Here is a 15,397-nt window from a genome sequence, read left to right on the forward strand (position 1 = left end):
CTACGCCGCAGTTCCTTCTGTTCGCATTCTGCGACAGTAACGGCGGAATTGATGCTCATAACTACATGCTTGATACTGAGGTGAACATTGTTCTTGGTTTTGCCGAACTCATGAAGTTCGACCCTACTTTTTACTTCCGACAACTCCGACTTCTCACGCGACAGGTCAGTGCTCGAGGTAGGAACACTTGACTCAGGAAGCCTGTATCCCGCTGGTTTGCTGAAAGCTCACTCGGTGTGTTGCATTAGTTAGTGCCACGATGTGTCTCTGGATTTCTTTGCTGGTGTCGTTGTCGGCGGTCACCAATAAGCACAAGTACATGATTTCTTCGACCACATCGATTTCGTCACGTTTAATATGAATTAGAGCTAGTCCCCGACGGAGAATCTAGCCTACTCCGACTTCATGGTGGTCGGCCAAGTGCCAAGGTCGGTTCTGCAATTATGGTTGAAGGGTGACTTCCAGTTTGTAGGCGCCTTGATGACTTATTACCGATAAAACGTAGAATTACTGCGCGCGTTCAGTAACCTTATGTGCAAGAGCCTCATTGCTTGCAAGCGCACGGGCTCGCTGTACATTGTGATACTTTTATCGGTGCGCCTTATTTTTCTTGAGATGTGTTTCAACACGGTCTCATGCGCTCCGTCACATGTACTGTTCAAAAGTCAGCGCCATAGTTGAAATGTTAACAAAACTTTTAGGCTCTCATAATGAGGCGAAAATTGATGTAGAGGCTTTTCGTTACTAAGCAGTTGTTCTACAACTTGGATAACGTTGTTTCCCAACTGATGGCGAGCATCGCATGAGACGAGTCTCCTCGGGAACACATTAACTAACGCGCGCTTTCGTGACCCCCTGCTAGCGCAGCACATTGCAATTCCGTTGAGCTGAGAGACGGTTTGGTTGGAGACTCGTTAGCACATTTATGTACTCCTGAGAAATATGTAACTCTAATACTACGTTACGCTCGTTCTACTCGGTCTAGTCCCCAGCGGAGGATCTAGTCTACTCCGATAGCGCCCGATGGTCTCCTTCATGCTCTCTCTTCAACAGACTGACTTGTCGAGTGCCGAGGTCGGTCCGACTATTCCGGTTGGAGGTTGGCTGCCGGTTCATCGGCGCCCCGATTATTCGACGTCAAGCGCTGTTCTCTGCGTCTCGTTTCACTGCTCTGCTCGCTAATTGCGCTGTAATCCGGACATTATCTGCACCATCATGTTGTTCATCATATTTCAAAGATCGGGATCGCTTATCATTCCGTTTACGTTGAAGTATTACACTGCAGTACCTACCTAAAGCAGCCACCATCGTGCTTTTCACTATGTTGAACCTCGAGCAGTCGAAGACAACATGTTCTGGCGTTTCTTCAATCTAACTATACTCAGGACCAAATGATGAGAATGCATGGCCAAATCAATGCTTCAAGCAGCCGTTACCTAACATAAACTGTTGAAGTTTATTTATCCGTGCTTCATGTTCACCCTGGCCGATAGATTAGGGATGAGCCTATGGATCCATCTTCCATTCTAGAATCACATTCTTGCTGCTACTTAGCCAGCGAACGAATACTTGCCAACTTCCTCGCCTGCCTGGTTTCTCTTCGCTGATATCAGTCGAAGTCTTCCGTCAGGATGAAGCAGATCGGGATCATCCCAGCGTTTACACATGCCGCATCCGACTATATAGTCATGTACGCGCTCACCACTCGTATATTGATAAGTCAAAACACGCTGTTTTATTTCTCTCGATTCCGCTTGGCCTGTAGCGCCGCGCCCCAGGCTGATCCACCGTATCTTAATAGCGATGTTGATACGCCAGCCAGAAGACGCCTCTTACTGCTTCGTGGACCACCTATGTTGGGCATAATTCTTGTGAGCGCATTGCTCGCCTTCACTGCCTCCCCGAATTATATTCGACGTAACTTATGAAGTTCAGCCAATTGTCTAGCATTACGCCCAGGTGTTTCAACGTTTCAGCTGTGATGCTATGACATGCATCCCGACAGTTATCTCGCCGTCCATGACTGCTTTGCAGTTGCTAACTAGTAGCACCTCTATCTTCAGCTTGACTCTCTCCATCCAATCTTCGACCAGATCAATTGCCTCCGTTGCCAGCATTTCTACTTCCTTCTGCGTCTCTGGGTAGCTCCAGCGATAGGAGCCCGTCGTACATCGCATTCCTCAGTGTTGGACCCAGTATGGAACGTTGTGGAACTCCAGCCGTTATTCTTAACTTCTTTAGGCCGACGTCGGTTTCATATCTTAGTACTCGGTTTTGGAAAAAGTTCTTCAAAATATTACATAAGTAGTCCGGCACCCGCATTCTCTGCAGCGCTATAACAATGGCCTCCCAGCTGGTGCTATTGAACGCGTTCTTCACATCTATCGTGACCACGGCACAGTAACGATCCTTTCTACGCTTTTGTTTCAATGCTTTCTCGGTCCTCTCCAGCACCGTCCGAAATGCGCCCAACGCCGGCCTTTTCTTTGCGAAATTCAAACTGCCTTTCTGATAGTCCGCTCGCGCTCTCTGTGCATTTCATCACCCTGTTGAGGAAAACCCGTTTCAAGAGTTTACCGAGTGAATCCATATATGTGCCTATATGATCCTGGTTCCCTGGGCGGGTTTCCTGGCTTCAGCAACAGTACCGTTTCTGAATTTCCCATATTTCTGGAAATTGATCTTCGTCCATACATTTCTACATAATCTTCCTAACCATATCAGGATACGCAAGGACTGCTGCTTTAAGTGCCACGTTGGGGACTCCGAACCGTACCCGTAGCCTTGTTCAGCGATAAGCTCACGGTTGGAGACCTGACGAGCTTCGGCATTTCCTACATCTTCATTGACATATGGTGTGGCAGGACACATTGAAGGCCACATCGTTTGGAAATATACCCTCGACGATGATTCTCATTTTGTCCGCACACATTTCGATCCCCCAAAGGGTTAGCATCAGCTGCTCGGCACAGCTATATATCTCCGCTGTTCTCGGACTTCCTCGTGTCTCGCTCTCTGATAAAACAAGCAGTGAGAAGAGTGCTGAGTGCCTCGTTCCACGAGTATACGGGACACCGGTGGTTTGGTGGCTGCGTTTTCTCGGCATTGTTATGTCACATGCCCTGGCCATCGTCCTTGTCAGCTCCACCGCATCGAGATCTGGGATATCGCTGTCTAGACGAAGTGCTTCGACATAAAGGCTTTGCCGCGCAGATCCGTATGCCAATAGTGTAGCGGATTGCCTGGTGATCGCTATGAGTATACCCCTTATTTACCCTCCAGTTCATGTTGCCCGCCAGCGATGGGCCGGGACACAATGTAAGATCGATAGGTGTCCATTCAAAATCAGTTTTTCTATTCCCGGATGCTCAAGAAATTACCAAACATATTGCAAAATAATCCTGCGACTTAACATTATTGTTTAGTTTAATATATATTTTTAATACAATATGAGGTTTGAAGGACGTGATCTGCCTTATTTATGAATTGTTTTCAATTAAATTTATAAAATACTGCAAGTTCAAAACTATTTGATATTCAAAAGAGTGTTGGGCAAATAAAATATTTAATGAAATATCCAAAAGACCCCCTAGAATTCATAGGAAGTTCAGAGAGGTTTCGGAATCATATAAACAGCTCTGTATATCTAAACGTCCACAAAACGTCAAAGTTCAATAGCTAATCCATTACCTATTAAGAATGCCTTAGGAATTATGCTGGTTCATGAAGAAATTCTTGATCTGCTGAAAATGTTGTTCAATACAAAATAAAATAATTTTAACAGAAACAAAGTCTGTTGGCGCAGAAAACACGGTCTTGCAACTGTACGACTGACCAGCTTCATAGCTGTAAGTATATTTTCACTTCGATTCAAACTCAACGTCTCCAAATCCATTTTAGTATTCTCCTATGAAGCTGAGTGAAACTTCTAACATAAATCCATTTTTTCTTCTAAGTAATCTTAACACACCAGCAAAGATCTCATTAAAAATATGCCATAAATTTGAATGAATACCTAACAACTCATTCCTTGCTGTGCGCTTGAACAAGCCAGTTCAGTTTTTGGCAGTCGGTAGTTTTTTGGTTTTTTCTTCCACCGCCCGTGTGGTTTTTACCAGTGCAGTATTGTACCGTAGTGCTTTAAACCGCGCATCGTGAAGGAAGCGAACCAGATTGGCAAGGGTCAACTGGTATCGTGCCACGAGAAGATATTGTCACCATCATCCCCTGGTGATTGGATTCCCCGTTTGCATCAGCAGCAAAACGACGACACGTTTTTTCTGCCTACCTACGGTGTAGAAGACCAGCTGCGGTCATCGAACGGGAACGGATAAGTATCAATTGTATACCTACTCCACATCCTTTTGAATTGCTTTCGCATCTCCGAACAAACAAGGTTGAGTTCAAGGTTGTTTTTCGGTTCACTTCTGTCTCTCTCCCGGTGCCAGTTTTGCCCGAATAGGGGAGGCTTGTACAAAACAGCCCTAATCGGTTAAGTTTTTTTTTCTCGATATATTTTTTTTTTTTTTTTGGTATTATTTTTTTTTTTTTGCCCGTATAGGGGAGGTGTGTACAAAATAACTTTAAGCATTTTTTGTTTTTTTTTTTTGTACTTTATTATTATTATTTTTCTTTTTTTTTTTTTTTTTACTTTATTGTTTTTTTTTTTTTATAATTATTTGGTTGCGGTTGATTTTTATCCCGCATGGACGAATCGGATGGAGGCGATACGCCTCCTAAAGATCTCGTTGCTCGAACGCGGTTTTATCAACCGTCTTCGGCTGGGCCTTGGGTTGTCTATTTCCGGCGCAAAAATAAGATTTTGAATGTGCTCTCGATCTCTAGAGAGCTGACGCGTAAATATCCTGGGACCGTTATTCACCAAGTGAAGCAATCCAAGCTGCGTGTAACTGCACCTAGTTACAAAGCAGCGAATGAGATTGCTCAGCATGAGGCTTTTACTGTGGAGTATTTTATCTACATACCTGCCAGAGAGGTCGAGGTGGAAGGGAAAATTATCGACGCGAGTCTGACATGCGAAGACATTAAGACTGGCAAAGGTGTTTTTGAGAACCGGTCCATTCCTGATGTGGCTATACTGGATTGTAAACAATTACAATCTGTTTCCATGGAAGGAAATAAAAAAGTGTTTTCGCCGTCAGCCTCGTTTCGTGTAACTTTTCCTGGTTCCGTTCTCCCGAAATTTGTTTGCATTGATAGTGTTTTTTACCCAGTGCGCCTTTACGTGCCGAAGGTATTCAATTGTACCAACTGCAAACAGCTTGGTCATAGTGCTAGCTTTTGCGACAACAAGCCCCGTTGTGGCAAATGCAACCAAGCTCACTTGGAAGATGATTGCACACAGGAAGCTGAAAAATGCAGCTACTGTCGTGAGGATCTTCATGATTTGCAGAAGTGCCCGGCATACAAAAGGCGCATTCGAAATGAGAGTCGCTCCATTGTGAAGCGCTCCAAGAAGACGTATGCGGAAATGGTGAAAGCTTTAAATCCGCCTGCAAAAGAGTCTTCATCAGCCATCCCAGTTGGTAACTCTTTTCAAGAGTTGTCTTCCGACGAAGCGAACGACGACGAAACCGATGGGGGAGATTCTTCGGAGGTACACGCACCCGGAAAACGAAAGTCTCCATCTTCTCCGGGACTGCGCCGTAAGGTAATGAAATCTTCCCTCAAAAGTTTGCCGAATTCTAAAGGAGGTGGGGCAAATTTGAAAATCCCGAAGAAACAGGTCTTTGATGCTTCCGTTCCGTGTTGCAGCAAAGATCTGCCGCCCCCGCCTCCGCCGATTAAATATACTTCGAAAAGATGCTCTAGACAAGATAGCAAGAAAAAAGCTACTGAAGTTCCTCGCTCTTCCTCGAAAACCCCCCGGGCCAAGCGAGGACTGATAACTTTTACGGCCCTTGTGGATCGCATATGTGATGCCCTCGGAGTTTCAGACTCATTCAGAGGCATACTCGACCTTTTTCTCCCCGCAATAGAAGAGTATCTCAGGGAATTGACTATCTCGTGGCCCCTCCTTGCTTCGATCATATCTTTCGATGGATAATTCATCGAGTGAGGTACAAGATATGATCACTGTGTTACAGTGGAACTGTCATAGTCTAAAACCTAAATTAGACACATTTAAGTTTTTGCTTCACAATTCAGATTGTGATATATTTGCACTTTGTGAAACATGGCTTTCTTCAGAAGATGATCTTAACTTCTACGATTTTAACATTATACGCCAGGATCGAGATGATAATTACGGGGGTGTGCTTTTAGGGATCAAAAAGTGCCATTCATTCTACAGAATCCCCATCCCGACTCATCCAGGCATAGAAATCGTTGCTTGCCAAATAAACGTAAAGGGTAAAGATCTTTGCGTAGCTTCTGTTTATATTCCTCCAAGAGTTTCAATAAACCGCCGTCATCTTTGGAATGCAGTCTCTATGCTTTCATCTCCAGTTTTAATACTGGGTGATATGAACTCACATGGTACTGGATGGGGCGAATCTTATGACGATTATAGAGCGGCTATTTTCTATGACTTATGCGACGATTTCAACTTGAACATTTTGAACACAGGTGAAGTGACACGTATTTCATCCGACGGCAAAGAAAGCCGTCTTGACCTGTCTTTAGGATCAAGTTCACTATCATTCGATTGCATGTGGAAGGTGATCGATGACCCCCATGGTAGTGATCACTTGCCCATAATAACCTCTATCAGAACTAATTGTGAAAGGTCAGAACAGTCAATTCAGGTTCCTTTTGACCTCACTAGGAATATCGATTGGCAAAAATTTGCATCAGCGGTAACTTTTGGTATCGAATCATTCAACACTCTCCCACCGTTGGATGAGTATCGATTCCTAACAGAATTGATTTATAAAAGTGCATTAGAATCCCAAAAGCAACGAGTTCCAAGTGCATCCTTCAAAAGACGACCAGCCACACCTGGTTGGGATGATGAATGCACTCAGTTGTATCGAGAAAAATCTAATGCCTTTAAAGCTTTTCGTAGATATGGTACCTCAGAACTTTATTTAGAGTACTCGAAGCTCGAAAAAAGACTGAAGAATCTTATTAAAGCGAAGAAGCGTAGCTATTGGCGGCGTTTCATCGATGGCCTCTCACGAGAAACTTCAATGACGACGCTTTGGAGAGTGGCTCGCAACATGCGAAACCGCTCATCCTCAAATGAGAGTGACGAATACTCCAATCGTTGGATATTCAACTTCGCAAAAAAGGTCTGTCCAGACTCAGTTCCAGCTCATCCGCCTTTTTGGGAAACTCCAAGAGACGATGCTTTGGATAGACCATTCACTATGCTGGAATTTTCTATGGCTCTTCTTTCATCAAACAACTCCTCTCCGGGAAGCGATATGATTAAGTTCAATCTTCTTAAAAATCTCCCTGATATCGCTAAAAGACGGTTGCTTGACCTGTTCAACTCATTCATGGAACACAACATTGTTCCACCTGAATGGAGACAGGTCAAAGTAATAGCTATTCAAAAGCCTGGGAAACCAGCGTCTGATCATAATTCGTACCGCCCGATCGCTATGTTATCATGTTTAAGGAAATTGTTAGAAAAAATGATCCTATCCCGACTCGATCACTGGGTCGAATCAAACAACATGCTTTCCAGTACACAATTTGGCTTTCGCAAGGGCAAAGGAACAAACGATTGTCTAGCGTTGCTTTCATCAGATATTCAACTAGCCTTTGCGGACAAGGAGCAATTGGCTTCGGTTTTCTTGGATATTAAGGGCGCTTTTGATTCAGTTTCCATAGAAATATTGTCAGAAAGCCTGCACAATAGTGGATTACCTGGAATATTGAATAATTTCTTGTACAATCTGTTGTCAGAAAAACACATGAGCTTCACTCTCGGTCAACTGACAACTTCCAGAATTAGCTATATGGGCCTTCCCCAAGGCTCATGTCTGAGTCCCTTGCTTTATAATTTTTATGTTAAAGATATTGACAACTGTTTGGAAGAACCATGCACGCTTAGACAACTTGCAGATGATGCTGTGGTCTCTATGAAGGGTCCACGAGCGGAAATCCTGCAAAGACCATTGCAAAATTCCCTTGATAATCTATCCACTTGGGCTAGAAACTTAGGGATCGAGTTTGCTCCGCAAAAAACTCAACTGGTTGTATTTTCTAGGAAGCGGAATCCTGCCCAACTGAAGCTTAAGCTTTTGGGAACAGACATCGACCAGTCTTTGACTTCAAAATACCTTGGGGTCTGGTTTGATTCAAAAGGCACTTGGCGAACCCATATTAGGCATTTAACGGAAAAATGCCAACAAAGGATCAATTTTCTACGAACAATTACCGGAACATGGTGGGGTGCTCACCCGGAAGACCTCATAAAACTCTATAAAACAACCATTCTCTCTGTTCTAGAGTATGGCTCTTTCTGTTTTCTCTCAGCAGCAAACTGCCACCTGATTAAATTGGAACGAATTCAATATCGTTGTTTGCGTATCGCCTTAGGGTGTATGCACTCAACACATAATGCGAGCCTACCGTGTACGCACCAAACTTTGCGCAGTTAAGAAATTATCATCGTATTTTTGCTTCAAATAAGGCTAAAATTTGTAATTTTTTATTCAAACTTCTGCCAACGATAGGCTTTTAACCCTTCAGTAGAACGCGTGATTTAAAAAAAATAAAAATGATTCACAAAAAATTAAAAAAATGCAAAAGGTGATGCAACACCTTGTGCCTAACATTGCGCACAAAATCTGAATTGTTCCTAACTTTGCGCATGATGTGCCTAACTTTGCGCATGCCTTAAATTGCTCGTTTACTCTAAATAATTTTACTTTTTTACTGGTTTTGTATTAAATAAAAAGGTTACAACTAATATGAGTTTCATCAAGAGTTTTTTCCGTGAATTTCAATTTAATTTATTCAATCACCTTAAACATAGAGTGCCCAAGAATAGTAATTTACTCTGTTCTTATTTTTTTTATAATACATATATTCACAAGATTACAATCTGAGCAATGTAGTTTACAGCCGCAGCTTATGCCTATTTGTTATCGTACGTTGCTTTATATGACTTATTCTCTTGTTTTTTTTATTATTTCTCAAACTGAGAGATGTATCGTTGATCTCTCGCGATCAATTATGTTTTATCTATTTGCCGCCAGTACGGATATTCCATAATTGATCGCTTTTTGCTAGACAACTGGAGCTTGAATCATTGTCCTTCAACTGGGAAGCCAACCTTTGCGCTATCAATTATCCAAGTTTACAGTAATAGTCTCCTGTGTTAATACAGTGGATTTTCCGAGATTTTTCAATGCACACCTTGTCTTCAGCTTCATACAAAAGGTACTTTCAAGAATATTACATGTAGCCGCTGCCTTATGGATTGAGTGACCATTCCTGGTAAGATCGACAGATTTTGTCATTTGCAAGGACGTACATGTATTTACGTGCCATTCCGAATTGCTAGAAGTGCGCAAAAATTAAGACCCTCGTGTAAAAAATGGGTCCTAACATTGCGCATCGCTTTTTTCAAATAAAAATTCAACATATTATATGGAAAATAAATGGAATTACTAGAATATTACCTTTCTTGCAAATACACCGCAAATATACTTTTCACAACACAGTTTTGTTCATAAAAATGTTGATATTTTGCAGAGCCACTCCTTAGCGCTTGTTCTAAGACGGTGTAAAAGTACACGTTTAGGCGTATGACGATAAGGTTTTTTGTTTATTTACTAACATTAACGAGGGTTTCTTAGTAAACAAATGTATGTCAAATACTTATTTCACATAAACGAACATGTTGCTGAAACTTAATTGTTAAAAAAATCAATGATTAATTATCATTTTTTCGTGCTTCTTTAAAATGCGCAAAGTTTGGAGCTGCGCAAAGTTAGGTGCGTACACGGTAGAGGTTCTGGCAGGGGTTTTACCGCTACAGAACCGATTCTGGGAGCTCTCGCTAAGAATACTGATTAAGTGTGGAGTGAGCAACACACTCGTTATCGAAAATTTCGAAGAATTGCTCAAACTGAATGCTCAGTCAAAATTCATGAGAGTTTATCTCTACTACATGTCATCTGACATTAGCCTTCCATGTTACAACCCCCCACGTGTACGCTTCACCAATGACAGTTCCTCTGTTGAATATGATCTATCCATGAAACAAGCTATTCATGGAATTCCAGATCAACTTCGATGTATTACTATCCCACGTATTTTTAACGCAAAGTACCAGAATGTCGATTCCTACAGGAGATATTTCACTGACGGGTCCCGTATAAATGGATCCACTGGCTTCGGTGTCTTCAATGAAAACTCTTCCGCCTTCCGAAAACTTCAGGAACCTTGCACGGTTTATGTTGCTGAGCTGGCAGCAATCAACTTCGCTTTGGGGATGATCTCAAACATGCCCGCAGACCACTTCTTCATCTTCTCGGATAGTCTCAGTTCTATTGAGGCTCTCCGATCGATGAAACCTGTAAAGCATGCATCTTACTTTCTTACAAAAATAAGAGAGCAGATGTGTGCACTGGTCGAAAGATCATATAAGATTACCTTTGTATGGGTCCCCTCACATTGCTTAATTTATGGCAATGAGAAGGCGGACTCTCTCGCAAAGGTGGGCGCTGAGGAAGGTGAGATTTATGATAGACGAATTTCACACGATGAATTTTTTCATTTAGTACGTCAAAATTCTCTTCACGGTTGGCAAAGCGATTGGCTAAATGACCAACTGGGACGGTGGTTACATTCCATAATTCCTAGAGTTTCCTTGCGAGCCTGGTGGAAAGGTTTGGACATAAGTCGAGATTTCATTCGCGTGATGTCAAGACTTATGGCCAACCATTACTCGCTAGATGCACATCTACATAGGATTAACCTCGCGCTGAGCAATATTTGTAGTAGGTGTGGTTCCGGTTATGATGACATCGATCACGTAGTTTGGCAGTGCCCGGATATGGACGCCTCCAGAGCGCAACTTTTGGATACCCTTGCGGCCCGAGGTAGACAACCCTATGTTCCAGTTAGAGATGTGTTGGGCACCCGCGATTTCACTTATATGGTCGCAATTTACGATTTCCTTCGCTTGTCTTGTATAAAAGTTTAATTCTCTTGTGTTCTCTTCTCCAGTTTTTTTTTCTCTGTGTTGTCCCTTTTGTGTTGGATTGAGGATCCTGGCCATCCGGCAGACGAATACCGGCAAGAAATTGGTACCAACGCCATGACACGATAATAGAGCTACCACGCTATACCTCCCGGATGAGCTGCAGAGAACCCTAAACCCAATCCTTACCATGTCCTTCCCTTTCAAAATTGTGACCATTAACCTCGAGTTGCCACGAGTACCCTGGCTCCATCCCATACTAACTTTGGTAATGAAAATGTAAATAAATTGTAAATAGTACAAAAATGAACTTCGGCTCCGTAAAGCGTTACACGCATTTGAGCCCCAAATAAACGAACTAGTAAAAAAAAAAAAAAAAAAAAAAAAGAATACCTAACAATCATCTTGCCAAGAACCTTGCCAGGAGTTCCTAAGTACCCTTCTAGAAATTTTCCAAAGATCTTATCCGTTAACTATTCTCTCTATTCTACTAATTAATATTTTCCCGGGTTGTTCTTCAAATTCCCTGGTATTTCCCGTATTTTTCCCGATCATTTGTAATTTCCCGGGTTTGTGTGTGAGAGCAGATATACGTATATCTAGCTATAAGTAACAGGAGAGGTATAAAAAGGTATCTAGGTATGAGTAACATGCAAACTTATGGGAATAATTTAGTTCAACCACCTAAGAAGGGCACATTCATAAATATATGCGTGTATGCACGCATATGTGAATATGTGTAAATGTGAGTAACTCAAAACAATAGCACACGTACCTAAGAAGGGTGATACATCGCGAAATGGTACAACTTGTAAAATATCGGACAACTTAATTCAACTATCAATATTAATCCTACCTTCGAAATAGTCCAACAGGAACTTTCGGCGACAGACGTTGCTCTTCAAAAATTGGCGCATTTTAGCGGAAAGCTCCAGCAATTTTTCCCGTTCATCCATTCCGTGGACGTTTTTCTCACGCAAGTATTCGTGTTTGCGGAAGTCTTCCTCATCCCAGTACATCACGCAGCATGACGGCAGTCCATCTCGGCCGGCCCGGCCGACCTCCCGATAGTAGCTCTCCAGGTCTCTGGGGGCCCCATTGTGAATTACGACGCGGACGTTCGACTTATCGATGCCCATGCCGAAGGCAAAAGTGGCCACAACCACCTTCTGCCGATCTCGAACGAACCTTTCGTGTACTTCTTTACGCTTCGGCCACTCCATTCCGGCATGGTACGACTCACAGTTGATGCCCTTGACTTTCAACCGTGTTGCTAGAATCTCCGTTTGCGCCCGGGTGAGACAGTAGATGATTACGCTTCCACCGGCGCTGCGCTTGATTAGCGACACGATGTCAGTCACAAGATTAACGGAACCCTTGGGCTTGACATGGAAACTCAGATTCGGTCGGTCGAATCCGGAGCATGTCATCTGAGGTGACGCGAGCTTCAAATTGCGTACAATGTCTCTGCGAACGGTGGGAGTGGCTGTCGCCGTCAGGGCCAGCATAGGGACGCCCGGACAGATATCTCGAATCTTGTGCAGTTCGCCAAATGCCGGCCGGAAATCGTGACTCCACTTGCTGACACAGTGTGCCTCGTCCACTGCAATCAGTACCAGCTGATTAAGAATTGATTCCAGCAACACCTTTCCTAAAAGCAGATAAAAGTTTCAGTAATTGAGAGAAGCTTAAATCGGAACGTCAAGGCTGGTAGCAGACAGGCAGCCAAATAATAGTAACTGAATCAATCAAAATTGTGACCATATAATTACATAAAAATTACTAACAATAGTCGACCAATGCATAAAAACGATAATTAACCCTCTAATACCCAAATTTTAATTTTCGATCTAAACATCATTTTGAGTTATCTAAAATCGTTCTAAACACGTTTTGGACAATGATTTATTTTTATTTGCAAATTTATGAATTTTGGTTTTTGATTTTTATAATTTTTATTTTTGAACATTCCTATCCTTTTCCATTTTTTCTTGAAGCCTCTTCTAGTTATTGATTTTTTGCAATAATAAAAATTCAAATTTTTACAATACTTTTAAAAATATTAAATTTTAATTTTTTTTCTGAGATGTTTTTTATTTTCCGTGTAATTAACGGAAAAGCAGGTTTGGAATTATTTTGATATCACCAGGCTCTTCTTCTGTGATAGGTTGATCGCAGAAAAATATAAAAGGTACGATTTTTTATTTTACACGTTAAATGAACCCCAGGCATTTTTAGGGTATATAAGAATGCAATTATTGAAACAATTTTAAAAAATACAAAAAAGTTTCAAAAGTCATAAAAAACTTTTCTAATATGCGTGTTATGAGTCAAGATTCAAGCCAAAACTAAAATCATTTTGATTTCCGAGCTACGAAAAAATACACAAAATTCCAAAGTGTACCCCGTCTAAAGGCGGGGTTGGGTATTAGAGCGTTTTTTTTTTTTTTTTTTTTTTTTTTTTTTTTTTTTTTTTTTTTTTTTTTTTTTTTTTTTTTTTTTAATGTTTTTATTAGTATCATTCCAAACATTACATTCATTTCTTATATCTAGGTGTTCTGTGTTATTAGACAACACTATCATCCTAATTTGGTAAAACAAATTTAAGATTTAATTAACATTTTGTTAACAACATATTACATTTCATTTGCCGTAGCAGTTCAGTTTTTTTACAGGTGAGTTGATTTCACCTGCTTATAAGAGAAAAAAAAACTTTTTAATATACTTAACCTAACTTAACCTAAACATATAACGCATTAATCGTGGCAATAGAAGATTGTAACGATATTTGCCTGAAATTATTAATGATTGTATTTGACATTTGTTCCAATGTTTCAATATTGGATATTCTATGTAACTCATTGGTACTATACCAGGGAGGAAGCCTCAGAATCATTTTCAAAATTTTATTTTGAATTCTCTGCAGAGCTTTCTTCCTGGTATTACAACAGCTAGTCCATATTGGTACAGCATACAACATGGCTGGCCTGAAAATTTGTTTGAATATCAAAAGCTTGTTCTTAAGACAAAGTTTTGATTTTCTATTAATAAGGGGATAGAGACATTTTATATATTTATTACATTTGGCTTGAATGCCCTCAATGTGATTTTTGAAAGTTAAATTCTTATCTAGCATGAGCCCTAGATACTTAACTTCATCTGACCAATTTATTGGAACCCCTCTCATCGTGACAACATGTCTACTTGAAGGTTTCAAATAAAGAGCTTTTGGTTTATGTGGGAATATTATTAGTTGAGTTTTGGAAGCATTAGGAGAAATCTTCCATTTTTGCAAGTATGAAGAAAAAATATCCAAACTTTTTTGCAATCGACTACAGATGACACGCAGGCTTCGACCTTTGGCGGAGAGGCCTGTGTCATCCGCAAACAAAGATTTTTGACATCCCTGAGGTAGCTCAGGTAAGTCAGATGTGAAAATATTGTATAATATTGGTCCCAAAATGCTGCCTTGAGGAACACCAGCTCTTACAGGAAGTCTTTCAGATCTGGAGTTCTGATAATTAACCTGAAGTGTACGATTTGACAGATAACTTTGAATTATTCTAACAATGTATGTTGGAAAATTAAAGTTTTTTAATTTTACAATCAAACCTTCATGCCAAACACTGTCGAACGCTTTTTCTATGTCTAGAAGAGCAAGACCAGTAGAGTAGCCTTCAGATTTGTTGGAACGGATCATATTTGTTACACGTAAAAGTTGATGAGTGGTCGAATGTCCATGGCGGAATCCGAACTGTTCATTGGCAAAAATTGAATTTTCGTTGATGTGAGCCATCATTCTATTCAAAATAACCTTTTCAAAAAGTTTACTGATGGAGGAAAGCAAACTGATTGGACGATAGCTAGAAGCTTCTGCAGGATTTTTGTCTGGTTTTAAAATTGGAACAACCTTAGCATTTTTCCATTTGTCAGGAAAATATGCTAATTGAAAACATTTGTTAAATATATCAACTAAAAATGATAAGCTACTTTCTGGAAGTTTCTTGATGAGGATGTAGAAAATTCCATCATCGCCAGGAGCTTTCATATTTTTGAATTTTTTAATAATAGTTCTCACTTCTTCCAAATCAGTCTCCCAGGCATTTTCGAAAACGTTCTCTTGATTGAGAATATTTTCGAACTCCTGAGTAACTTCATTTTCAATTGGACTAGTAAGTCCTAAATTAAAATTGTGCGCACTTTCAAACTGCATAGCAAGTTTTTGAGCTTTTTCGCAATTAGTTAGTAATAATTTGTTTTCCTCTTTCAATG

The 15,397-nt window shown here is 41.0% G+C and overlaps 1 protein-coding gene across 1 annotated transcript in view; it reads right to left on the bottom strand.

Moving 5' to 3' along the window:
- LOC110674056 (Werner syndrome ATP-dependent helicase-like) overlaps positions 1-15,397 on the bottom strand; it is a 40,178-nt gene that overhangs the window by 4,206 nt on the left and 20,575 nt on the right. The window contains exon 2 of the mRNA XM_021837400.1: positions 11,982-12,776. Within this exon, the coding sequence (XP_021693092.1) occupies positions 11,982-12,776 (795 nt within the window). The remainder of the gene's footprint in view (positions 1-11,981; positions 12,777-15,397) is intronic.

The sequence above is a fragment of the Aedes aegypti genome, chromosome 1 (assembly GCF_002204515.2).
Source record: "Aedes aegypti strain LVP_AGWG chromosome 1, AaegL5.0 Primary Assembly, whole genome shotgun sequence".
Lineage (NCBI taxonomy): Eukaryota > Metazoa > Arthropoda > Insecta > Diptera > Culicidae > Aedes > Aedes aegypti.